The sequence below is a fragment of the Ornithodoros turicata genome, chromosome 10 (genome assembly GCF_037126465.1).
Source record: "Ornithodoros turicata isolate Travis chromosome 10, ASM3712646v1, whole genome shotgun sequence".
In the NCBI taxonomy this organism is placed as follows: Eukaryota; Metazoa; Arthropoda; class Arachnida; order Ixodida; family Argasidae; genus Ornithodoros; species Ornithodoros turicata.
The window spans coordinates 8,944,455-8,971,084 of NC_088210.1; the positions used below are offsets into that span (position 1 = coordinate 8,944,455).

The 26,630-nt window shown below is 46.0% G+C and overlaps 3 protein-coding genes across 5 annotated transcripts in view; 1 reads left to right on the forward strand and 2 right to left on the reverse strand.

Moving 5' to 3' along the window:
* Positions 1–599: 599 nt before the first annotated feature.
* Positions 600–8,414, reverse strand: LOC135370104 (meiotic nuclear division protein 1 homolog). Of its 3 annotated transcripts, none has more exons than XM_064603798.1 (6): positions 8,318–8,414; positions 5,381–5,446; positions 5,145–5,318; positions 2,511–2,618; positions 2,289–2,448; positions 600–917 (listed from the first exon to the last, which is right to left on the reverse strand). In XM_064603798.1, exons 2-6 carry the CDS (start codon positions 5,402–5,404, stop codon positions 814–816), a joined length of 570 nt encoding a protein of 189 aa, XP_064459868.1. In that variant the 5' UTR covers positions 5,405–5,446; positions 8,318–8,414; the 3' UTR covers positions 600–813. The 3 variants fall into 3 exon arrangements, with proteins under 3 accessions (XP_064459868.1, XP_064459866.1, XP_064459867.1); XM_064603796.1 differs by lacking the exon at positions 8,318–8,414 and adding an exon at positions 7,773–7,972; XM_064603797.1 differs by lacking the exon at positions 8,318–8,414 and adding an exon at positions 7,364–7,540.
* On the forward strand, positions 8,235–9,104 carry LOC135369706 (uncharacterized). The gene has a single exon (XM_064603222.1). It carries the CDS (start codon positions 8,235–8,237, stop codon positions 9,102–9,104), a length of 870 nt encoding a protein of 289 aa, XP_064459292.1.
* A 6,693-nt stretch (positions 9,105–15,797) lies between these two features.
* LOC135370109 (protein phosphatase Slingshot homolog 2-like) overlaps positions 15,798–26,630 on the reverse strand; it is a 41,652-nt gene continuing 30,819 nt past the window's right edge. Inside the window, exons 12-14 of the mRNA XM_064603799.1 lie at positions 20,028–20,228; positions 17,316–17,521; positions 15,798–17,249 (exon numbers count right to left, since the gene is read on the reverse strand). Coding sequence (XP_064459869.1) covers positions 16,234–17,249; positions 17,316–17,521; positions 20,028–20,228 — 1,423 coding nt within the window. The 3' untranslated portion in view covers positions 15,798–16,233. The remainder of the gene's footprint in view (positions 17,250–17,315; positions 17,522–20,027; positions 20,229–26,630) is intronic.

Genomic DNA, 26,630 nt, shown 5'->3' on the forward strand with positions numbered 1-26,630 from the left:
CCATAGTGTGCTCTTTCCCCATCTCACATTGGAGATGAAGGAAATACGCGTCTCTGAAGATGCGCAATGAACAAAAAAAAAAAAAAAACGGTGTTTCTTCACGAATTTTTTGCGGACGATCTACCGAACGGATTCTTGTTCTGAAAACGGCTACGATATCAGGTGACCGAAAGGAACAGATGTTCTCATTGGGACAACTTCGTAGCTTTTATAATTAAGTATTGAAAGTTAAGACATTAGGAGTTTGCTAATGCCCTACCAAGGAGTGCCCTTCAGCATATGCTATATTGCAATTGATTTCACCTAGGAAAAAGTGATATATATATTTAAAAAAATATGTTCACACTTAGCTTGGACACCCTCTATGTACATATTTTTCCAATCGATGCGATCGATATTTGTAAAATATTGAAATTGGTCCAATGTCCCTCTGGCTTTGCAGTTTATAAGGCCTGAGCTATATCACATAAAGCACAGAACATCTAGTGCAACAAAAATTAACTGCACAACCTCTCTACACAAGTTCAGCTACAGGGCGTCCCTTCTAATTCTGTATAATCTGAATGGAAATAAAGCAACAACAATATCTTTCGATGCAGGGGCAGTTTATTGAAACAGTAGATATGACAGCATCTTTTGCAAACTACGCTCAGTCCATTTCTGGGTCACGAGCATTCAACAGCTGGACTGTAAAGGCAGACACTCTGACTGTGTGTGTTTCAGTTTTCTACTTAACAGCACCAAAGCTGTTCATATCAATGCATAAAGCACCGGCCCTTTGGCTGTCGGCAGGAAACATCTATAACTATATCCTTACAAGTAGTCAAGGTCTTCAGGAATGCCAAATTGCTTGTTGAGGACTGAGTCTTCAATGAAGAACTTGTTCTTGACCCAGGACTTTATGCTGCAAATGTTGTCTAGAAACGCGGCATTGTATAGACCAAGCATGTAATGTTGTGTTGTGTGCACAACCCATTAGATTATAACGACCATGTCATAAATCGGCAACCCCCATGAGAAGCCCGTCTGCACGGTCCGCTATTCATCGGCCCGCGCGATTCACATCGTGATTGGACAATGGAAATTTGAATTATGAATGCGCAGAAGCGAGCGCGCGACTACCGTAGCAGACGACAGCAACAGCTCATATGAAAACTCGTAGATTCATGATGATAATCAACTTTAGAAAGAAGCATTGCTCGTGGGACATCTGACGCTTGTATGAAAATACTGAAGTAAGCTGAAGTACAAAGTATTGCAGAAATTGAGGAAGCTATAACCGGGCCGACACCGTTAGCTTCCAAATGCGGCGCTGGCCCAAGCAACAAACAAAGGTTGGGCCAAGCTTGGCAATAGTTAGGTTGGCCTACCTGGCCTTGCTTGGTACATCATCGGCCAACAAGCTTGTTTCTTGATACCGATCTGTACCCTGGCCAATGATTTGCCAAGCATTGGCCAGCCTACGTTGTGCCAAGCCTGTGCCAAGATACAGACCAAAGCATTCCTGCGGCGTCGCTCATTGTCATACTCAATTGTCTCGCGGTGTAAGGTAACGATATACTATCATTATTTGTTTGTTTTGCTAGTAATTTCCCACAACGACAAGTGAGCACGACGTTTCAAGATGCAAAAAATAGATAGGTTTTTAAAGGTATAAAAAAAGCTCGTAAGGTTCCCCGAGACCACAATACGACCAACCGCACAACGGCATGTGTTTCCTGAGGAAAAACAGATACTACGTATACATAGCTTGTCTCGCGAGCTTCCGCAAATTCGAGAGTCCTGTTCGCGTGTATGTCAAAATGAAGGGTGAGGTATCTAAGTTTAATTTGGTGCGTACACAATACTACAATGAAATGATGAATTTCTTGTCGTATTAACTCGCCATGAAGGTAACGCTTCTGTTTCTTACTGCTTTAGTTTTGAGAAATTCCCTTGGTCCATCGAAAGTCGAACTTATGCAGCGTTAGATCATTCTACGTTTCCCTCTCCCCCAGGCGAGATTGATCAAAGCTCTGGCAAGTGCTTGGCCAACGAGCTCGTTTCTCGATACGGATCTGTACCCCGGCCGACGGCTTTCCAATCCTCGCTCTACCTATCACTATGCAACGTTGCGGCAACGTTGGACGACCGAAAGAGTCGTTGGCTAACTGTCATCCGACCTTTTGCCAACCGTCGGCCATCGGCCATTGCTTGCTTCAGGGGAAGGGGTGCCTACGACATGATTATCATACTCTAGTAGGTCGTGGTTGCGTGTGCCGTGCAATTACGATTGCTTCTAGGCTCACCTGTCCATCGGTTGATGGCGTCTCTGGCTGTGGCCGTCTGAGCACGGACGGCATCCAGCACATCAGGGTCGCAGTCCTTGAACTTGTCGAGACGTGCCAGTAGGTCCTTGCGGTGGGTTTCTGCCTGTGCCAGATCCTCCAGCAGCTTGGAACGTTCCTCCTGTAATTCGAGGGCACAATTTTTCTGCCTCGCTCAAGACACACAGATCGCGGAGCACCTACCGATTCTTCCCTCCCGACGCGCGCCTTCTCTACCTGCTCCTCTGTGACCGCAAGTTTTCTCCCAGTGGTCTCTGCTTCAGTTTCCAGATGCTCAATCTTGCGCTTCCTCTGGAAGACGCTCAATTCAGCCTGGACAAATGGACATGGGGGGGGGGAAGGAAAACAACTTGGGAAGATTGGGAACCATTAATGGAGACCAGAAAGTCACCCAAAAGATTTTCTGTTTCAGGCGAATTACAAAAGGGTGTAACTTGACGCATACATCGAGACGTTACGTGTAAAAAAAAACTTGTTACGAGTTAAGTTACCGTTTGAAAAATGTAACTAAGTTAATAACGAAGTTCTTCAGCCTGAAATGTAACTCGCAGTTACGGAGTTACTTGAAAAAAGAGAACGAGTTACTTCCAAGTTACTTTGGACACAACATAGCACTACACAGGTGTGTCACGCGTGAGAAGTTGAGTTAGACCCTGAGTTGCCCGCGGAGGAGTGCAACACGCTTAGATCGTTTTCGCTTATGTCCAACAATTCGAACGCTTTCGGTCTTACTCCCTGTGGGTGCACAGTGGTTCAGCTTCATTTCAATGGCTGCAGTTCTTACTTCCTGAACAGAATACTGTCATTGATTGAATATCACGTTTTATGGCAAAAAGTGTCACGAAGGAACCAGAGAGAAAGCAAGAAAATATGTGGACGTGAGCGAAAAGCGCATTAAGAGCAACTTGGAACTTAGCTTAAGTTACTTTGGCAAAGTTACCCAAAAAAGAAATGAGTTCCTTTGTAAGTTACCAGGGCACAAAAGTATCGCGTTAAGTTAAAAGTTACCAAAAAACTTAGAACCAAGAACTTAGTTACAGTAATGAGTTGCCACCTTGAACTCTGACGACGTGCCAACTAACACAAAAAAATTCTCTGTACGCAGTATTTTTCTTGGAATAAAACGCCCCCGAACCTCGACGCGCGCGTTCCCATTCGACTCACCCTGCAGGCCGAAACGAGGAGGAGGAGGATTGTGATGTCATCAGGGTTACAAGAGAGACCGTGCTCCAATAGAGGCCGGCGCTTTTCGCACTTTTTTTCTTTTTTGTTTCTACTCCCAGTTCTCTCTCTGTGTAGCAGACGACGCTTCTCCAAACAAGCAAACCAGTTAGCGGGTTGAACCGCGATGACATCAAAACGACACTGGTGGCTAATTGCGGGCATTGCCACAGTTGTGCGCGGTCGCGATTTTCAAAATCAAATTCCGCGACATTTATCCATCTGTCGAGTAGATCACTTCGCATGGTGTGTTTTAGCAATCAGGTCAACTGCTTCGTTTGAAAAAAATGTTCGTGACTGAAGCGCTTTCTGTGCTCCTTTAAAGTCCTTGAGTCCAAGTAGGGTTCTTTGTTTTTGGGTTAAACCCAATTTTTCACCCAATAGTTCCCCCAAAAAGCAAGTTTTCAAGAATTCGGGTAAAACATGATATCTACCCGGAATCCTTGCGGTCCTTCAGCATGTCGTTCTAGATAAACCGTCGTAAAAGTGAATCTTAATATCAGCAAAGAGGACTATTTGTGACAACCTGTTTGTTTCTCCTTTTATAATCCCCTCCTGCAGGAGTCAGAGACGAGCTTTTATGGAGTTCGGGCAAGTGTTTGAATACAGCGGTCATTCGCTGCCCCAGTTCCGAGCGGAAGTATAAAGATCCTTGTTTCTCGTCCCAGTGTCATACCAGTGGCTTATTTATTTATTTATTTATTTATTTATTTCATGATACTACGGGCACTGCCCAAGCAGGAGGGAAATAACAAGAATATACAAAACTATCATTGTTAATCACACAACACGGAAACAGCGTCCTCAAATTGGTTAATTGTACAGTTGGCAACATCAAAAGACAACGAGTTCCATTCAGGTATCGTTTTCACAAAAAACGAGTTTTTAAAAATATTCGTACGAGCAAATAACGGCTTAAAGGAGTAAGGATGATGATGACGTGAGGAACGCGCTTGCAAGGGAAGAAGAAACGATCCTGAGTCTAATCTGATATTGCCCTTAAATATCTGAAACAAAAATTTTAAACGAGCAATTTTTCTCCTTTTCAGTAAGGTTGGAATATTTGCGTTCGACATAAGGATGGAAGGAGAGTCCCGCCTTGAGTACTTCCCGAAAATAAATCGCACTGCTTTACGTTGAACCATTTCCAATTTTGCAATATCGGATTTCGTGTGCGGATCCCACACAATGCTAGCGTATTCAAGTTTTGATCTAATTAAGGAGCTAAAAGATAACATCTTCACTTCAGACGGAGCCTGTCGTAATTTTCGCTTCAAATATCCGAGCTTTCGCATAGCTGCAGAACATGTTAAAGATATATGTTTGGAACATTTGTAATATTTAATATGCCTTTCGTTTCATCCGAAAATTCGCCGATGACACATCAAACAGAGATTGTAGCGCCCGAATTTTCGCGCGTAAATAGCACCCGATTTTTACCCGCCAGAATTTGAAAAATCATAAGACCCAAAAACGAAGAACCCTAAGGATAAGCTAATAAATCCGTTTCCACATGCGATGCACTCGCACAACAGAGAGATGTGTTATTGGGGGTGGGGGGTGAGGGGGGGTTCCTTGTTTGACGGGTGCACGTACCACATTTGCAGCCTTACTGGGGAATGACCAGAAGTAGACCGAAGTGCCAATTTTTTCAGAGTCCACCAGTCCGTCGTCGACCAACGTTTGCACGACGTCTTTCACGGCCTGAGCAATTACGCCTTTTTCCTTGGGGGCTAGTTTCTCCAGCTCCTTTAACTGGAATACATCTCTCTAGACGGGGGAAAAGAGGAAGCAATCTCCTATCTCAAGCTTCTCCTCGACGTGGCACTCGCCTTCTCGTAGAAGAGCTGCAGCATGCGCTGACGCTTCTCCTCGGCGCTCACACCTCTTCTCTTGGACTGTAGGGAGAGAAAGGGGTGAGGAAGGAAGACCCACGAGGATGCTTTTCGTGAAGGCTGCATATCGGTTTTGTGATGCGGATACTGGAAACCTGCTGACTCAACATTTCAGGTCGAGGCACCCCGTGTGAAGTGCAGGGAGGGCGACCCATTTCAGGACGTCGTCCATGCTCAGGCGAAAGGGGAACGTTGGGCAAAAAGTAATGAGTAACTTAAGGAAACGGGTTACCAATTTTTGTAACGAAATACGTTACTAGTTACAGTTTTTTGGAAAGTAACTACCGTATTTTCACGCATATTAGCCGCGGCTTATGCGCGATTTTTTTTTCTCACGGGCGCCCTGCGGCTTATCCACCGGTGCGGCTTATCTGATGACTATTTTTTCCTGGTATTTTCCCCATACGCCGATTTTAACGAAAGGGCCGACAGTGTCTCTGGAAGAGCACTGCCCTGCCGATGCACGAACAGTGCATAACAGGGACGGGTCCACATTCGAGTAGATTGATCTTAATGGTGCATTCCCCCAAGCAGCTTTAAGGAAAGTGGTGACAGTGATCCATGTCTTCTGGAAGATCACTGACCCATCAGTCCACGAAAAACACCCGACAAGGGCACAATCCGATCTTGGTAGAACTCCAGAACTGACCTCCTCTGTTGTACACTGTGCCGATCCCGGAGTATGGACCACAGGGTTTATGGCCTTCTCTATGGTCTCCTTTGTCGCACAAATCAGTCGTCTCCTATTGCCCGCGGCTTATCTGCCAGAAAATTTTCAAAACGTCCCAAAAAACGCGTCCTGCGGCTTATCTGCGGTGCGGCTTATACGCGTGAAATTACGGTAAGTCATTACTTCGTTGCCATAAAAAGTAACTCGTTACCAAGTAACTCGTTACTACTTGGTACTTGGTAACTCGTTACCAGTAGTTACTCGTTACCAAGTAACGAGTTACGTACAGCTCTGTACAGACACGAACATGTGCACGCAATATATTCATGCAGATCAGAACACGAAGTAGCGCTCACTTTGTTAGATGTCCTTTCTGGTGTCTGCCTTCCAAAACAGTTTGAATGTTCAGTTTGGAAGAAACATTCATTCAAAATTCGAATATAGAATTCTGTATTTGATTCGGAGATCAAATTCAACGTAGGTATTCAAAAATTTTTTATACTCGCACACGCCTACTTTTTGCATCCCTAGAATTATAGAACTATCGGACTTGCGATGTACTACTTGTGTCCTAGCTCACCGTAAGCTTCCGCCAAACTCTTACTTGTTTGTATTTCCACGTAGGTATACGTACAAACAGATACATAAAATTTGATGCCTTTGGAAGCACTGTTAGAGATCAAGCGAGCATGTGAGTGACAGTGTTTTTGTGGCAGTTTTGTGACAGTGTAAAAACAGGCTCGTGCAAACATGATGTTTGTGCAAACAAAACCTGAGACAGGGAAGAGAGAGGACGACACACACTGGATCCCTGTTTCGGGTTTTTGGTGCTCCAGCTCGCCTGTGCCCTTGCCCTGTTGCCGATTATGCAAACATAGCTTTGGCTTCATTTTGACGACCTCTCAACTGCTCCTCGAAAAGGAGAAATGTCCCAAGTAACGGAGTGAGACGTGTATGGCCAACAAATGAAGTGGCTACATTATTATGTGCCTTGCACCTTGGCTATTTTAACACGATACTTGAAATAGCAAAAGGTGTGAGAAGAATGTCAGGTTGCGGACAAGACAGTACTTCAAAAAGAAAAATGAAAACGGCGGTTAGGAGCACCTATCGATTTATTAATTGCGCGACTTTCGCGCACGAAACTCCACTTCGGACCTAACACGTGAACCTGAAGAAGTTCAGTGTCATGCACGAAATAAGAAGGCAGTAAATCGTTAGATACTCTAAACCGTATTTTTCTCACTTACGTATTTCAAAGTTAAAATCGTTTGGTGGACACCTACACTATAGACATGCACCTTCTAGTTGCGTTAGCTGTAATAAAAGAGAGAGGGTGCAGACTAACTGGTGCATGATCATTAAAAGAACTAAAGAAAACCGAGAGACACGGGACACGTAGACAAACACGAAGTTCTCAAACACAGTAAGGGGTTTAATAACATGAAGCCTCCTAGATATCCAACAATTCCCGGAGGGAGGGGGAGAAAGCAGAAAGGACGGCCTATTTACATCGCTCCCTCCCTTCCGGGATTTGTTGGGTATTTAGGAGGCTTCATGTTATTAGACCCCTTACTGTCTTCGAGAACTCCTTGGTGTTTGTCTTCGTGTCCCGTGTCTCTCGGATTTTCGTTCTGTCACAATGTTGCATTCACATACCATTCTTCACCGTAGCGCAAAATCGACCTTTTAAAACAGTTTTATCTGCACCGTCTACGGTACGCTAACTTATATGAGATGCTGGCATGTAGCTTCTTTTCGTGCGTTCGTTCGTGTGGTCCCGCCGTACAAGGCAAAACAAAATAACAACACAAAACTGCTAAAACCAGACTCCGCTTTGACTCCCGCTTGACTTGATACTTGACCACTTGACGGCTTGCAAGATCAACGCCGCTAACGCCACCCGAGGCATATTCCGACGAAGGCAAAAATAAAAAAAAAATAAATGCGGCAATTTTGAGAGTACGGATAATTCCCGAAAGCTTTTGCGAACGTAAATGTGTTGGAGGATTTCAGGGAAGCATAAACAAACACCGAAACCAGATTAAGCAGACGACGACGGCGTAACGCGTATCTTTGCCAAACACCCTTGCATATCTGGGTCTGGAAACGTCCGTCAGCATGAATTTGTTCACGCTCGGGAGGATCCTTAAGGATACAGAAAGTACAGTGTCCTGGATACGAGAGAGGGGCTTGGTGCTTACCACAATGATCTGTCCCCACTGTGGTCATGAACTATCACCAAAGCCGTCGCAGCGGACCTTCGGGCGCTTTCGGTGCCGCCGCAACCACGCCGAGTTCTGCCAGTCCACCACCGTCGGAACCTGGTTTGAAAACATCAGACTGGCACCGGAACAAGTCTTAATTTTGATCTATTGCTTTTCGAAGAAGATGACCTTTCGGCAAGCAATAGATGAAGCGTCGCTATCATCAGAGAGCACCATGTCCGAGGCAACGGTCGCGGATTGGTACTCCTACTGTAGGGAGGTATGTACAGACTCCATTGCGGACGTCCAGAGCGGCAAAATCGGTGGCACGAACCACACCGTCGAAATTGATGAGTGCAAGATCGGCCGACGGAAGTACCCCCGGGGTCGCGTAGTTGAGGGAACATGGGTTCTAGGGCTCATAGACGTCACTACAAAGGAGCTTCGCCTTACCATTTGTCCACCCGACAAAAGGGACAAGGACACACTCCTTTCCCTCGTAGATGCGAACGTCGAAAAAGGAACCACCCTACACACCGACTGCTGGAAGGGTTACGGCGGACTGACCGCCGAAGAATTTCGTCGCATGACCGTTGATCACGGATACCACTTCGTCGATACAGACAACGACGTGACAACGAACCACATAGAGTCACAGTGGAGATCACTCCGGACCCCTTTGACAGGCTATTGGGTGACATCAAGCGTCTGTATAAGCCCATATCTGTCATTAAGCCCGGACTTGACACTTAAATCCCAACTGGATGCGCTGTATACGTTGTAAATATTTTGTACATATTTTGTACATATTTTGACCGGCCCCTTTTCGGGTGACTGTATACAGTTGGGTATTGTACCCTGCACTGTACTGATGAGCCCCAATTAGGGCGAAACGGTTGCGTGGGTTTTCCTCAGCATCCCCAGCGAAGCGTGCCCGGGACCCGCATTCCCTTCCCAGACCTTCTTAGTCACTAAGGCCCGGTTTCACCAACGTCAGCTTTGAACCGAAATCAAGCGTTGCTATTGGAAGTTAACACTCAAGTCTTTTTTGCAAACATCAGTTGGTGATGTGATGAATGTTTCAATAAAATAACTCCCTCTAGTGATGCACAGTTAAGCGTTAAATTCGAGTTAAGGGACCGTTGATCTTGGATCAAATGTTAATCGGTGTTGAAACCGGGCCTAAGACCTTCTTTGTCCTTCACAATATGGCTTCCACAGAGGGAAGTCAGCAATACTGGCCCTAGTTAACGTTGCTGAAAAAAAAAATCAAAATGACACGGGTGCTAAACGGCTCACCAAGGAAATTTTTTGTAGAGCTATACAAAGCACCCAATTTGATTAACCACAATATTCTTCTGCAAAAACTGGATTGATATTGAATAAGAAGACAACCCCTAAGCTTGCTTCGCAGTCTTACCTCCCCAAAAGCAATACGTACCTGCGAGTTGTACCTGTAAACAGGTACAACTCGCATGCTTTAAACATCAATACCCAGTACTGCACTAAGGCAAACGCCTGGATAAGTTCTAAGACTGTTGAAGAACAAGCATGCAGTCTGCATTTTGACCATTGCGCTTCCTACGAAGTTTGACGCCACGTATCTTCATAACTACTTGACATATTCAGCTTTCTTTTTCACAGCTTGAGTTCTTTTTCACATATTGGCAGGGGCGGGTAGAATCGCATCCTAAGTTCCGAAGATTCTAAGGTTTGCCTTTAAGGATATAAAAATTGCAAAGTTGCTTCATTTCTAAAATATGGTACGTTTTGAGAACTTCACTAGTCATCTCCCACTTGAGATACCCGAAGGTAATCTACATCATTGTGTTCGCCTCGAAATGCCCTTTCTTTTCATACCAACATTGCAACCGACGTTGCGTTATGAACGTAACTTCAACCATCTCTGAAGCAAATTTTTTTTTATGTGCTGTTTTGAGTCTTCATGAAAAACATTTGTGAGTAAAATGAACGATGTCACGAGTGGGAATATATGGGATGCGCGCTGTAGAATTTACGCATTTTTGGTAGACACCCCTCACAAAAAGACTGTTGAGCGTGTTGCCCCAAATCACAATACCATGTACTTGCTATGAGATGAAAGGGCATTTCGAGACGAACACAATGATGTAGATTACCTTCGGGTGTAACAATTGGGAGATGACTAGTGAAGTTCTCAAAACGTACCATATTTTACAAATGAGGCAACTTTGCCATTTTTTATCTCCTGAAAGGCAAACCTTAGAATCTTCGGAACTTAGGATGCGATGCTACCCACCCCTACCAGGGATCGGAACCGGTATTTTTTTCGGTCCGGTTCGGGTTCGGGTTCAGGCATATTGGTTCGGTTCGGGTTTAGCTCCGCTGAACCGAAATTATCAGCTTGAACCGGTTCAGGTATATCGGTTCGGTTCGGGTTCGGCTCAGGGAGAACCCTCCACCCCCCACCCCCCCCCACCCCTGCACATACACAGACAAAAAAAAATCTGTCAGCGGTCGGGGCATTTACAGGGATTGGAACAGTTACTTCTTTCGGCCTCGGTTTAACCGGTCCACGGGCAGTAATTTTGCTACATGCAAGCAAGCTTACGCTCACCGTACACGATTGTAAGAGAAAGGTGTGAGATAACCGTTCAGGTGAGCAAAAAAAAGGTCGGTCAGTAGTACAATTAATTTACCTCTGAACCGCTTCCCGAACCGGTAACCGTATCAATTTTTTTCGGTTCAGTTCCGGTTCGGCTCAGGACAAGCAAAAAAATCGTTCGGGTTCGGTTCGGTTCGGGTTCGTCAGAAAATAACGTTTTTTTCCGGTTTTCGGTTCGGGTTCAGTTTCGGTTCCGATCCCTGACCCCTACCAATATCTGAAAAAAAAAAAAAAATAAAATAAAAATAAGAAGAAAAAAAAAACATTCAGCTGAATATGTCAATTAGTTATGAAGATACATGGCGTCAAAATTCGTAGGAAATGCAATGGTCGAAATGCCCACATTTGAATGATACTTGATTAAAAAATAACCACCAGTTATTTTCAACTACTTCGTACTTCAACTACAACAATATGCGTCCTAGGACAAGGCCTTAATATATGTTTGAAAGAAAAAGATTGGAGTGGTCGACCGGACCACCCTGCCTTATTCGGGTGAAATCACCAACCTCAATAAAAAAAGAGGGAAGACTGTAGCGCAGTGACAGTATCAGTACTCTTCTTGTAAGATCTAAGAGGTCGCAATTCTTGTTGAAGGGCCTGTGGAATGACGTATGGCAGGGATTCTCAAGCTCTGCGATGTCAAGGAGCGTACTTTTCTCTTTTTGGCATAGCACGGAACCCTCTCTCCCCCTCAATAATTGAAACAATGAACAAATCAGATCGTCCTGCTCACATTCATGACTAATTCGCCCCATAGAGTCATAATTATAGCAGAAATTGAATTTAAAGCGACTGTGCGCAATGGCGGTGAAGAGCAGTACCAGCCAGCGATCTGCCTGGGACCTACGCTGACGCTACAGGGGCCACGCTTGCAGATTGGTCCAGAGAAGTGTTGTCCGCTACTCGGCTGTTCGGGGTTCTGAAAAAGCATTGCTCCTGGCTCGGTCATTATTCGGCCGCTCCTTCTATCCCCAATTCTCTGGGGGAACTGGCAAAACTGGTCTATGGTGGAAGAGGGACAGGGCGCTGACCCCCACTGGCCAGCGAACCAGAACAAGTTGTCCCTGTAACGTCATCGGTCACGTGGCATCATACGTTCTCCTCCTCATTACACCCGGAGTGGTGAGTTAAGGGTGGACGCGCATAGCTATGTTTATCAGAGTTTTTTTTTCTGGGAAGCAAACTGCACACATGAAAACCTTTCACGCTATTCGGCAAAAATGACACACGTACATCTGTGTGTTGGCTACCGAAGGATTTAGTGATGCCTGTCGTCGAACGGTACGCCATGAAGGCGGCAGAACCCGAGTTCCACGGAACTCATTTTGGGAACAGTATGAAACACTGACATCGTGTTGGTCTCGAGTTAATTACCTCGAGCAGTTCCTCACTCCAGTGTTGCTTGTGTGAGTAAACGAAATAAATTTAGACGCCTCGCCCTCCTGTTTGACACGAGGCAGCAACATCTGACATATATGGGGTTGGCCAAAACTCCAAAATACCTTTTCTGAATGATGCCTTGCGATGGTCACTGCACGATTCAATAAAAAAATAAATAAACAATACCCTGAAAAATCAGCCTTGTGCGGATCAGAGGGACCCCGATCGGATGTGCTGCCCAGACACGAAACGTGCTCATTCTCCGGTGGGCTATGCGGACAAGCGAAGGTGTTCCCAGCTGTTGAGCTCCTCTCACGCACTTCGCAGGCGAGCTGCGATTTGCTAGTCGGCAATTTTTCGATTCGCGATTTGCATTATGCGCGATTTCCAGGTCGATTTGCTGTCACTGCGGGTTCCGGGTAAAATGCGGGCAAAGTTGCGTGCTTGTTTCAAGATCTTTAAGAAATAGGATGACTTGCAACGAAGATTGTCTTCCATTCCCGAATTTCACTTTTGCCCGAAAGCTCCTAACTAGAGAATTCCTTAACAGGTGTTCGGTAATCAGTCATTTGTAGTTACATCCTCTCTGCAATAGGACAGCCGTCCAGCCATATAACTCGACGGCGATAACGGCATCAATGCTGCTCGTAGCTTTTTTTTTTTTTTTTTAAAGTTTGATGCAAAAAATAAAGACAATTATGAAAAGGGGGAAGAAATTAAAAATAAATAAACAAAAAAAGTGAATTGCACTAAATGCGATGGAAAGTAATGTTTCTGAGGCTGAAACACACGAGACACGCAACACGAGCCTCAGAAATTAATGACGAGAGAAGGAAGTCACTAAAAAGTCACTTCCTTCTTTCATCATTTATTTCTTGGGCACTTGAGGCTTTGTATGTATTTCTCCTTTCTATGTTTTCCAGCATGAGGAGATGAATTGCCATCACGTTCAACAAGCCTCAAGTTGCCCCACGACCATGGACGATTGGAATATGCATAAAAATCATAAGGAGAGTTCTATGGGAATATGAGGATTCCAATTTAAAAAAAAAATTCTGATAACATCACAAAACAACTGTAGTTATGAGCAGTGTACAGACACACACTCCTGTCGCACGACAAACTGAATGGCATTCCCAGCGAATGACATTCGCACTGAAAGGCACTCGCTTGTACTATAGGCTACACTAAGAAACAGAACGTCATTCGCAAATTGCGTCACTGTCAAAACTAGCGAAGCATATTATTTGACAAAAGTTTTTGACTTTGACAAAGGCAACTAAGAAGCCTGTCTGCACAGCACTTAGCGACTGGGAACGAGGGTAATTCTAAAAAAAAACAAACAATGGGTGTGTTAAGCAGCTGCTCCAGAGCACGAGTGTTTGGCACTTCTACCGCTCAGTGGTTACGCTCATACTCGGAGTTTCTTATGCGAGTGCGCTCTTCGCGCACCTGATTTTGGAGGGTGCACGAAAAGGGGGTTTCATGCTCTGTCACGTGACCTCTTCTCCCCCCTTTCCACGAAAGTGAAGAAAGAGAATGCAGGACTTAAGGGCGCAGCTGAGCAGAAAACAGAGAGAAAGGGAGAAACGGCAGCTCAGCGATCGTGTTTTAGCATCCAAGTGCCGCTTAATAGCTGCTCCAGGAGCATGAAACTCTGAGCGCCCGAGAAGGAGTAAGAGAGCAGCTACTTAACGCGTTTAGTATTAAGCCTTCCTTCCGGCGTGTCAAAAGTCTTTGAATTCGTGATAAAACATTGAATTACAACTTTCCATTTGTGTTTGATTTCTTCAAACAGTTTATCGTCATTGTCGTCGTTTTTGCAGTCAGTGCGAAAGGGAAAACCAAATGAACCAAACCAAACGAAAGTCATCCTGTGCGAAACATCATTCGCTGGGAATGACATTAAATTTGTTGCGTGACAGAGGTAACAGACAGATGGAGAGAGGACAGTAGGGCGGAGTGGGGGATGGTGTTGTTAATATGCATCCTGGGCCGACTTCAAGGGGAGCTGCCCCGACATTTGTCTGGAAAGCATGCCGGAAAACCTCGGGAAAGTCAGCCGGGATTCAAACCCGGGTCACCTCGGAGTCTCAACGTGGAAGGCAACCTTACTTTCAACTACTTCAATTTCGCATCATTTACATTTACCCTCTTATCTCCCCTTATACCTCTGCCTCCGCCAGGCTTCACCATCTCAACACACACACATACATAAAGTAATTTTCCACTTTGACACTCTTAATGCTAACTCATTAAAAGTGGGCGGAGCATCAGGGATAGGCATGACCCATTAACAGCCAGACTCCCTTCAATATACAGCCCTGCTTGTCTTCTATGTACAGTCAAACTCCCTTATAGCGAACACCTTTTTAACGAAAATACCACTACAGAGAATTTTTTTACAGTCCCGTTGGAGCCCTATAGGTCCAATAATGGACATCCTTTTTAACGAAAATACCTTTACTGCAAATTTTTTTCGCTGTCCCCTGAGTTTCGTTGTAAAGGAGTTTTACTGTACATGTAAGAAGTGGTGCATGTCCCATTAGTCCAATGAGGCTCCTTAGTAAGTTGTCAGAAAGCAGGCGCCAGCGTAGCATAATTGGCCGGTAGCGAAAAGGCGACCGGCAGTCGAGAGGTGTGTTGTCCGTGTGCCACGTTTCAGTAGCACTCGGGGTTGAAAAAAATCCGGGTATTTTTAAAAAGATCCTCTCCAGCAGGCTTTTTTTGGATAAAACGCAGAGTAAAAACAAATGTGCTTTGCTGTTCTTGATTTCGGGTGACCTCTCATAGTTTCGGTTTTTGCAACTGCCTGTCCCAGTAACACTGAATGGGTTTTCATTGTTTCCCGAGAGGTGGAGTCCCCATGTGAGGAGTCCCCATGTCCCCGCGGGTGAATGGTGTGGATGCTACACGCCTGGATTAGCTGTCGTACTTCAGTTACGATGCCTCCAAGAAGCAGAAGAAAGCTCCATGACGAAAACCCGAGACTGGGAAAAAGACGAAAAACAGACGACACAACACAAGTCTTGAGACTTGTGTTGTGTCGTCTGTTTTTCGTCTTTTTCCCAGTCTCGGGTTTTCGTCATGGATCTTAGCCACCAGCTCGCTTGCTTTTTAACCATTTTAGAAGAAAGCTTCTCCCTAAATGGGCAGAAGTAGAAGAAAATGAAAAAAAAAAAAAAAAAAGTTAAACCTGAAAAGTTCAAAAAGTCAGGTTAGAAAGTTAAAAAGAAATTAGAAGTTAATGTTGCACGTACCTGGGCTTTTGTAAACGGCCAATGCTACAATAAAATAAAGCGGGAGATATCCGTGCGACACTGAATTAAGATGGTCTATCGTGTCGCATCTGTGCAACATCTCTAAAAAAATCCGGATTGAATTGTGCGGATAAAATTTAAAAAAATCCGTGTGGGTTAAATCCAAACAACCCTGGTCACACTACATATATAATGTTCCTAAAATCTTTAATTTGCATCACCTTTCTTTTTTTAAATAATCTCCAATAGTCTCGTATGTCTCTGGACACCAGTCGTCACGTGCAGGGGGGGGGGGGGGGGGGCAACAAAGCGGGACGATATGGCACATCTTTCGTGTCTCCTCGTTGCCCGAGAGATTCTGACAGGAAAGAGCGGGTCCGCTGCTGGTTTCCCTTCGGAGGAAAGGCACTGAAAGATGACCAAGTTGCTCAAAACAGGGGTGGGGGGGCCAACGTTGGCCCGGTCTGCAAAGTTCTGTCGAAGCAATGTCGTACGTGCGTCAAGGTGGCTAAAAGAAAGCATCCTGCAGCACTATCGGAGAAGTCTTAAAAGGACCCACGGCACACCCAGGCCTGCCAGACACCGCCGTTGGGGACCCGCGCGTCGGTTTCTATACAGGGGGGCCGTCACATGGTGTTGTACAGGGAGTTCCTATGCCGCCTGAGACCCTGCTGCCTGCACACGGTCGGGCGGGGCAGCAGCCCGGGGCCGCTCTGCGACCTCTGCAGCACGCCCGCCGTCCTCCTGCCGTGCAGCCTGCAGTGCTGCTCCAGGAACGCGGACAGGTTCTTGGAGGCCGTGTGCTTGCGCAGCCTCTCTTCCTCCGCCCTCCTCGGCTGCTGCACGCCGGCCTTCGCCTCCAGCTCCTTCGTCAGGCGCTTCACCACCCCCTCTTCCTCCCTCCTCTGCGGCACGCCTTCCGCCCCCACCTGCTGCTGTCCGGCGCCGTCTCCCCCGACGTGGCTCTCCTTGCAGGCGGGCTCCCCCACTTCCCAGAGCACCCGGTTGAATGCCTCGACGACGCACGGCGTGCTCGTGCTGTGGATGATGACGTTGGGGACCTGGGGGAACCTCGACTGACCCCGGGGGAGCACCGCCGTCGACCGCGGGCGGTGCTCGCACCTCAGGCTCTGCGTGCGCAGGATCTGCCGGGAGGGGAAGAAGCTCTCCGGGGAGGTCTGCGTCACCCCCGCATCGTCTGCTTCCGGTCGCGTCGTCTGGCGCGCTTTCCGGCTGCGGACTTCCGGCGGCCGGCACGCCTCGAGGCGGTGACTAGGAGGGGACTGGGTTTCTTTCGCGGGCACCGGGTTGTACTTCGGAGGCTTCGCGTGCAGGGGCTCGATGACGCTCGGCTCGTCGGGCGCGTCGTTCCTCGAAAACTGGTTGGCCAGGTTGAGGATGAACCGGCTCTTCGTGTTGCCCTCCGGGGCGGGCGTCCGGTTGGGCGCCTTCGCGGGCTCCTTCTGAGATTCAAGCTCGCATATTCGGTCCTTGACGGACGCGACGCGGTGGAGACCTTCCTGCTTGGGGCAAGTTATGTACAGCGGAATTGTCAGTCGCGAGAAGAGCTTGGCGCACTTTCCCTCGGAGGTTACGGTCGAGGAGTTCTCGCTGCAGTCGGACCTCGGACTCTTGTCGGAAGCTGGAAAAAGGCAGAAACGAGGCGGATGAGTGGAAACGTTCCTTCGACGGCGGGAAGCGCACTCACCTTTGGGGAAGAGGATCTCCGAAGAGAGGTCGTCCGGCGACCAGGACTTGGGACGAGAAACTGACCCGGGAATTAGAAGATTCATTTGGTTCCTCATCGCTTCGCTTTTCCTTTCCTCATCCTCTTCTTTTTTTGTCTTCTTTGGTTTCTCGTACTTGAGGTTAGTCTCCGATTTTGAGCGCCAAATGCTGTTGTGCCTTTGTTTACTGCAAGGGTAAAAGGTTCTTCCTGCAACAAGCTCCGTTTTGCAAAAACTTTTTTTTTTTTTTTTCACTAATATCCACTGTGAAGACAGCATCAAAGAGTCTTTCTAGCGATAAATTTTCTTTCATATCTCAATGCTGAAAAAGCTTACGCAGCGACCCATTTCAATTAACGCAGCACAGCCAGTCTGATCTTCAATATGATGGTGTACCTTTTTTTCTATATGATGTTTTTTTTTCTTACAATCAAACTCAAACTCAAATGATTATCCTCAATGAAATGATAACTACAACAGCAAGTTCCAATAGATGGTTCTTGTCAGCCTGCCCTGTGAAGCACATGTAAACGAGGCTTCAACATAACGGTCGCGGTGAAAGCTCTTGCTTGCATATAGCAGTCAGAATTATTCTGCCAGCCGATAAAACGTGCAAAAATTCAGGAGCAATACTCCTTTTTTGTTGTTTTCACTGACAGCTAAAGATAAAGGCATGTCCAAGAACCATAGTCTCCAAGAGCATTTGAGTGTGACTGTCACGCGTTTAACAGTGAATAACCTACGGGGAGTAGGTGGAATAGGTGCGGGAATCACAGCGCACACCTGCACCCGCAAGACGCAACAGTGTTGCTTCCTCTCCACACTATTCTCTCGCACTCTAGCTTTTTCCGACTTACTGTGTGGAACAATGATGTCTGAGGCTTTGGGAAGTGTTCTCATCATGAAAAGCACATGCTTCATGGATTTTCTACGGTGCTGGACAAAAGTTTACGGAACAAGCTCCCGTACATTTATTCCTCAGAGTGCATTCCTTCCTTCCTTCACGGGTGGTGCCGAACGAACTTACAAACAGGTGACTAGGCACATAGGCACACGTTACATAGGCACACGTGCCTAAGTCCGTACGGTCTCAGCCGGTGCTAGCGTGTCGCTCTGAAGAAGGAATGTGCGAGGGCCTGTTCCGTAAGCAGCACCGTACTAGCACCGTAACGTTGTCCAGCACCGTACTAGCGTGCTCGTCCATGTACTTGCACAATGTAATCAGCACAATTGTGAATACACTCAAACACCTTTACAATGCACGCTTTTATAACGAAAAGACCGTTATGACGAACCTTTTTTCGTGGTCTGGTCAGGCGCCCATAGGATTCAATGTATACTTCGGACATTTATAACAAATTCTTTTATAACGAATATACCGAAATAAAGAAGCGAATTTGAAGTCGGTAGGGCGAAATTCGCGACTTTTACGACGAAGTTTTGCGAGCAAATGTCGAATTGCAAACATTTTGAGAGAGTTCCTCATTCCGAAGCGGCGCACTCGGCACCACAGATGGCGATTCTGCGGGGGTCATAAAAGGCGAGGAGAGAGAACAGGTGTTCATCCTCCCGGCATTTGTCCAATCGGATGACTTGTTCACGTGGGTGGGGCGCAGTCGGGGTTGATGGACCTCGACTTTGCTCCCTGCTCCTTGTGGGTAGGCTTGTACGGAGCGTACGAGGTCCGACACGCGAAACAACGGTAACGCAGCGCCATCTCTTAGGCGAGAGCAGTGGCTTGGGAAGTGCCTGCCCTCCGCGTCCTCTTGTTGGCCGGCATCCAGGAGGTGGAGCCTCCCTCGCTCTTGGTCAGCGAACGCAAGAATAGTCACGAAAAAAAAATTGTATCATCTGAAATCTGTGTCAAAAGAATTAAACCGAAATAAAAATTGAGCAAAAGAAAATTGACAGTGACTGTTCATTTCCTATAACTGTCAGTGTGTCAGTGTCATCGAATTTTTGGCCTATGCTGCCAAAATTAGATAATTCAAGAGGCCCAACACGTGCTTTCCACACGTGAGTCGCGCGCTCGTATAGCGAGCTTCTCCTAAAGCACACAGGCGTTAGGTGAAGCCAACTTGCGGAATGGTGACTTGTAATGTTGCCAGAAGCTGTCCTGGTATGTTGCCTCCACATGGTCTGGTCGCTATTTTCGTCACACAGCTTTGCGGTTTATTGTTGCGAGGGGGGGGGGGGGGGGTAGAAAGGTCAAAACAGAGACAAGGTTCCATGTCCATTGTAGGAGTCCATGTCTGAGGTGTGTTTTGATCAGAGCAACGAAGTCCTACCAATAAACAAGAGTGCTAGCGTTTTAAGGCACTTTTCCTTTGAAACATCCGCTTTAAATAAGTTACCGTTACGACAAAGATTTTCTGTGGTCTCCTGAAGTTTGTTATAAAGGAGTTTGACTGTACAGCGACGGTGCTACCTTAGCAACAATGTGTTGCGATGTGTTGTCCCGTGCTTCTGCGGCAGAGCAGACATACAGGGCCAGTTTCGTTTGCCACTCACGAATAAAAACCTTGACAGAAAAATTCTTTGCCACAGACTAAAGATTGAACTGACCATTCAGCTCGATCCTACGGCTCCTAGAAGTACGGAAAATGGCAGCTGTCTACGGGGAATGCTTAGCGGCCAGTCCTATCTAATGTTACGTACAGTAATCAGCACCGAATAATATACTATTGACTGACCTTGCATTGAGGATTCCTTGGTACGTCTCTAGCTGCTTCAAGAAGCCAGAGTTTGGTTTGATACAGCTTCGTCTCGTCCGTACAAATTCCAGGGCCTGGTCCAGGTTCCAGTCATTGGCCTTCATAACGTAAGCGATGACCACAGATGCTGACCTACTGATTCCCATCTTGCAGTGTACCAGCACTTTGGATCCTTGCTCCCTGGCCACACAACACACATGGTCAGCTAACCATTATTGCAAGAGAGCTTCAAATTAGGTACACTCTGGTACGTGCACATTGTTAAACACAACCTTCGGTCTGGAAAGACTTAAAGGGGCACTAAAACGCAAAAACGAGTTCGCTTCAAATTACGTTACATGCTATGCTAATTTCGTACTTGTTATCACAATTCAAAACTTTTGATTCTGTCTCGAAGCTACAATAATAATTATACCGGACTCTTTCTTGCGTCAGCACTAAGGAGTGAACGACGCTTCAGCTCCTGCATCGGTGTTTTTAGTCGAACATGCACCTGCGCACGCCATGGAGCATTCCCGGGTAAAAACACAGAGTGCGTTGCAAAGCGGACTGGCGTCGCTGTCCGAGGGATGTGAAAATATAAATGTTGTCAGTGGAACATTTGCGAGAACTGTTGTGGACAACATTTTGGAGAATCGGTATTGAAGAATGCAGCAGTGTTCATCATGCCGCACATATACGGAACTCTACGGGTGGAGCAGTTCCAAATCCACACGCGCACGATACGTACGCGCTCGCTTCTCCTGCTGTCTCATTGGATGCCGCCAATCTTTGCCTCCCGGGGATCCCATTCGTTGCCGCCAAAGATGGCTCCGTTTTCATTGCATTTTTCTTCTAAACGGTAACGTTGTGTCAACTAATGTTGTTTCATCTGTACAGTAAAATCTCGTGTAAGTTCGGCCCCCGTTAGTTCGGAATTTCGGATAATTCGGCTCCTCCAGTTCGTCCTGTCAAAACCATACCATGTATTTCTATGGCATGAAGCTCGCATTAATTCGTAAAAAAAAAATTCAGCGGGCTCCGCATTATTCGGACTTCGGGCCGGACAATCGGTTGTCGCAAACGCGAAAATGGGCGGCGCAAGCTTCCATCGAGGGACGTCATCACCCGATCTCCTTCTCTCTCCCTCTCTTATTGCACGCGTGCTGCCCTTCCTCGCTGCTCGTCGTGGCGTTCGTACCTCAGTGGGAGCGTTCGGACTGCACATGGCCACGATTGCTCACGCAAAGAGTGGAAAAAGTGGTGTCTAACTGCTTCAAACATAGCGGATTTATGCAATCTGGGGACCATCTGGATGCCGCAGAAGAAAGTTTCGAGGCCAGCGTACAAGACGATGGCGTTTTCGACCGTGTTCTTCCTCGCACGCTGCCACTCGCGGACTACGCTTCCCTTGTTGATGGCGTTGCTGTCGCCGGCCAGTTGACAGACGAAGACAGTATCAGTCATGTGTTGGGCACATAACACGATGAATCCGACAGCGGAATCGACTGCGAGGAGGCGCCACGGCCGCCGTGTTTGGCCGTGCCCGTCCGTGAAGGACGCCGCTGGGGCCCTAGCAACTAGGGTTGCCACCTTTCGGAGTGAAAAATACCGGCTGAGGGAGAGGAGGTGGAATAGAGGGAAAGGAGGAAAGGCTCGTGGGGAAAGGAAAGTGGGTGAGGAACGTTCTAGCTGGCTGGACACAACCACCAACAGCTTTGCACGACCACTGCTCTTGTACCCTCCGAACACAAGACGTAATGAATAACAATGAATAATAATAATAATAATAATGAATAACTAAGAAAACGACTGGAGACTGCGGAGTTTGGTCTGTGCTCCAGATTTATTCAAGCTGTAGTGGAATGTTGAAGGAAAAACCCCGTAAAAGCCCTTATGAAAGGTCTTGAGCCACAAATACCGGCAAAAGGCTGCCGGTATCATCTTCCTACCGGCAACCGGCAGAGGAAGCAAATAACCGGTCGGGCCGGTATAATACCGGCCTGGTGGCAACCCTACCAGCCACCCTGAAGGTCTTCTACGGCGGCTCCGATGGTGCCTGTGCTGAGGAACTGCTTGCGGACGTCCGAAAAGTTGTTATTCGCGTGCAAACATCTGGTAAACAGGCAACTATTGACCAGTTTTTTCAGAAATAAACCTGCGTGAGTGCAGCTCATGTAAAAATAAATAAATAAAGATAATCGTTTTCTGGTGTAAATTCGTTATTCTGGAAAACCCGATAATTCAGATTTTTTTTTTTGCGGTCCCTTGAAACCCGAATTAATGAGATTTTACTGTACTAATTGAAACACTGACTTTCATTTGAGAGCGAGTTGTTTTTTTGCATTTTAGTGCCCCTTCAAAGCTGGTCAGAGAGAATGGTTGTAGATTGAGCTGAAAAGAAGACATTTCAGAGAAACACTTCCCTTATGCAGATAAACAAGGAAAATTTGCTCCTGCAAAACTAAGACTCAAACCAATAGCAGTGACACCCTCTTATCACATATAAACATCTCATAATATAATGTTACAACAGAGAGCTCTAAGAGACAAGAAATATGTTAGGATAAGAATCATATCACAGACGGCACATGGCAACCGTTCTTACATGAACCGTTACGTCAACGGAAAGCCCTGGTCAACGAATCGTCAAGGCTGAAGAGCGTGGGCTTATGTGACAATCGACTGAGGCTCACAAGGTCACAGAACAACTGACTTGACCTGCTCAACTAAAGCACTGGCTTATGGGAAGCCACTAAAGCCAAATTGCCTGACTGCTGGATTATCTGGGCCCTTGACCTTAATTAATACAGTGATGGTACTCCCAAGATGTTATGTGGAACAATTTTTAGAGCAATAAAATATGCATTTTGGAGCAATAAAATATCATTTCCCCCAAGTACTTTGGTAGCAGTACTGCCAAGCCTTGGCCTGGTTTTCCTGTAACCTGAAATGTTGCCATTTCCCTCCCAGCATGCATATGTGCACTAGTTATGGCAGTTGCTGGGACATAGGTAGGGTCCGACTTTTCCGGCCTAAATCCGACTCTGCTCGATTATTCCCTCCCAAATCAATTTGGGACTCATTCGGGATGAACCCGACCTCTCCAAGATTTCTAACCACGTTACAACTTCGTGTCACATATTATTTGCTCATAAATAATATTTCGCACGTATTCATATTTACAGAAATTTGACGTAAATAATATTTTGGCACAACAGTATGCTATGCGAAGCACACATGATGTAACAGCATGTAACGATGTCACTATAGTAAATTAAAATGTATGCATGTTTGACTAGTAATAATAATAACCACAGGCATTGGTTGCAGATATAAGTAAGTTGACATCTGTGGGGTGACTCATGGTCATGGCCCGGATTTGTTATTCGTTTATTATTAAACCTTTTCTCTTAGAAGCGGAGCGGCCACCTTGTTCTTTCTTCACAGCATCTTGCTGGACAGGAGAGAAAAACAATAACCCCTATGTCACCCGAGTTTATCAGTAGCACCCGATTTAACCCAGAATTACGGGCTTTCTAATAGCACCCGACAACCCGAGCATCCAATTTCAAAATAGTGCTGGAGCGCGGAAAGCGCCAAGTGGATGCAGCAACTGTTACACTGCTGCTATACTGATGCGAAAATACAGCAGAAACGTAGGTGGATGTGCTAATAATGTGAAATGAAAGCCTTTAAATGGCATCCTCTCTTTAACTCGTGACAGCAAGCTGCTCTGCACTCCTTTCAGTTCAGTCAACATTTACTTGAGTGAACTTTTTTGTGTGTCGATGAAGTTTATTCCTTCAAGCAGGGATTGGACCCGTGACTTTTTTCTCTTCGATTCGGGTCCAGCTCCGCAGCAGTGCCATTCTGCAAGTCGGTTTCACCTCATTACTCCCGAGCGCTAGGAGAAGCCCTCTTTACGCCGCTTACAATATTCTGTCACTAAAGCCTACAAATTTTGTGAGCTCGTGGTCACCACTATACACTGGCCGTCGCAGGTTCGAGTAAATGTGCTCCCAACACTGAGAGTCATGTTCAGTGACAGCTGGAAATATGTGCAGTTTCTAAGCAGAGTTTCAGGAAATTCACAATGTAAACAGTTGCATGTACATTTGATTCGATTTGCAGTGTAAGTAAAATATTCGCAAAACTATTTGCGAGGGAAATTTTGCTATTTGCACAGCTCTTGTTAAGAGCAAGCGCATCCTTAGGAATCTCAAATAACACTAATGTACATTTGTTGTTCTTGTTGCCGACGCAGCAGTGGTTCACGGCAACAATGCATGTTACAGATCTGCATTTCAGGTGAAACGTCACATAGCATACTGTACTTAGGGCCTGACTTTTTCGGGTTTTATTTTTGGCCAAATTCAGGGGGTAAATATCGGGTGATATTTTTCATTCAAAAATTCGGGTGTATTCGGGTTAAATTCCGTTACGGCATATTCTGTCGTCTGGAATTCGGGTGTATTCGGGTGATTTTTTTTGTTTAATAAAAATTTGTGTTAACATCGAACTAATGTTTAGCAATGTTATCAAACTTTATTTGAATGCACGCTTATGAGTGTGCCACGTGACCCGGATGTTTTCGGGTAGATTCGGGTTAAACCCGAATTTTACAGATTTCGTTCGGGGGGTAAATATCGGGCGAATACGGGTTTAACCCTAAAAAGTCAGGCCCTAACTGTACTCTCTATATTCACTCACTGTATACACCCTGTTACATCCTGCTCAGGGACTGCCCGTTATTTTCACAGCCCGAAATTAAAACTTGGGGTTGCAGGACGCTGAAAATCGCGTACGAGGAAGCCTACAACCGCCAAAAGGATTACCTTAAAACCACAGATAGAAAAGTTACCCGTCAAAAAGAACTCGTTACGAGTTAAGTTACCGTGTGAAAAATGTAACTAAGTTAATAACGAAGTCCTTCAGCCTGAAATGTAACTCTCAGTTACGGAGTTACTTAAAAAAAAAAAGAGTTACTTCCAAGTTACTTTGTACACAAAATAGCACTACACAGGTGGTGGGCGCGTGAGTGGTTGAGTTCGACCTTGAGTTGCCTGCGGAGGAGTGCAACAATTCGCTTAGATCGTTTTCGTTTATGTCCAACAATTCGAACGCTTTGCGTCTTAGTCCCTGTGGGCGTACAATGGTTTAGCTTCGTTTCAATGGCAGCGATTCTTACTTCCTGAATAGAATACCGTATTTGTCCGCATATAATGCGAACCCGCGTATAATGCGAAGTCGCTTTTCAGTTATCACCCATAAGAAAAACACGATTGAGTGACAAATTTATTGAACGCGAATTTATCCGCCCACAAGCGAACAGTGATGCCTGCTGCTGACGCCAAAGGCGAATGTTCGACTCGTTCACGTCGTACTTCCTCGACAGCGTCAATAGCGTCGTTCAACCAACGCACATGTCGGGAGAGCTAACACAACTGTAGAACGCAGCACACGTGGAACGGAGTGACTCACGTTCCTTTGGCGCCTTCTTCTCTCAGGCGTTTCGTTGTCACGTGACGCACTGCTTGCGCTGCCGTAGACCAATCACCGCGGGGCAGGGAAGAGCAGATAGGAGAAGGAGCAGGGGAGCAGGTTCATGGTTACGGTGTTTATTTCGTATGAGATAACAGTCCTCATACGAAACAAACATCGTAGCCATGAACCTTCCCTCCTATTCCGGGGTTCCGTGTTTTTGGCGTTTATCGCTGTGCAGATACGATGCCCTCGTGTCTGCGTAGCGATACACTCCGGAAACACGGAACCCTAGAATCACAAAGGTCTGCGATGGCCGTGGGGCTACGGCCCCAAAGTGCCGCGTATAATGCGAGCCCGCGTATAATGCGAATGCGTTTTTAGCAACTAAATTTCGAGGTAAAAAACCTCGCATTATATGCGGACAAATACGGTACTGTCATTAATTGAATATCACGTTTTATGACCTAAAATGCCATGAAAGATCCGGAGAGAAAGCAAGAAAATAAGTGGACGTGAGTGAAAGGTGAATTAAAAGTAACTTGGAACTTAGCTTAAGTTACTTTGACAAAGTTACCTGAAAAAGAAATGAGTTCCTCTGAAAGTTACCATGGCGCAAAAGTACAGAGTTAAATTACAAGTTACCAAAAAAAAAAAAGGAACCTAGTTACAGTAACGAGTTACCTCGAACTCTGCTTAAAACTAAAGCAACTGAATGAACGCAACAGCTGCGAGGAGGAAATATCTCGTGCACTTGGGTTGCAGTTTTGTTTTGTTCGGTTCCGGTGTCTAATCTGTTTGGCAACGTGGCTCAATCTGCCGTGTAAATTGTAGTTCCGACATTTTGCAACACACATTATCAACTGGTAACCGCCGGTTCGATTCAATGTGAGAACGAAAAAAAAAAAAAAAAAAAAGTTCAGTTCAATTTCGGTTCAGCAAAAATGCGGGTTTTCGGTTCAGGTTCAGTTTTGGTTCCTGTCCCTGGCTCCGAACGAACTTGCTCAAGCTTGCAGGTGCAAACTTGCTTGCAACAAAAATTGCAGGTTCATCGAGCCATTTCAGTCCTCAAACTTTTGAAGAATTTGAAGAAAGCTCTCAACATTCCTAGTGGCACAA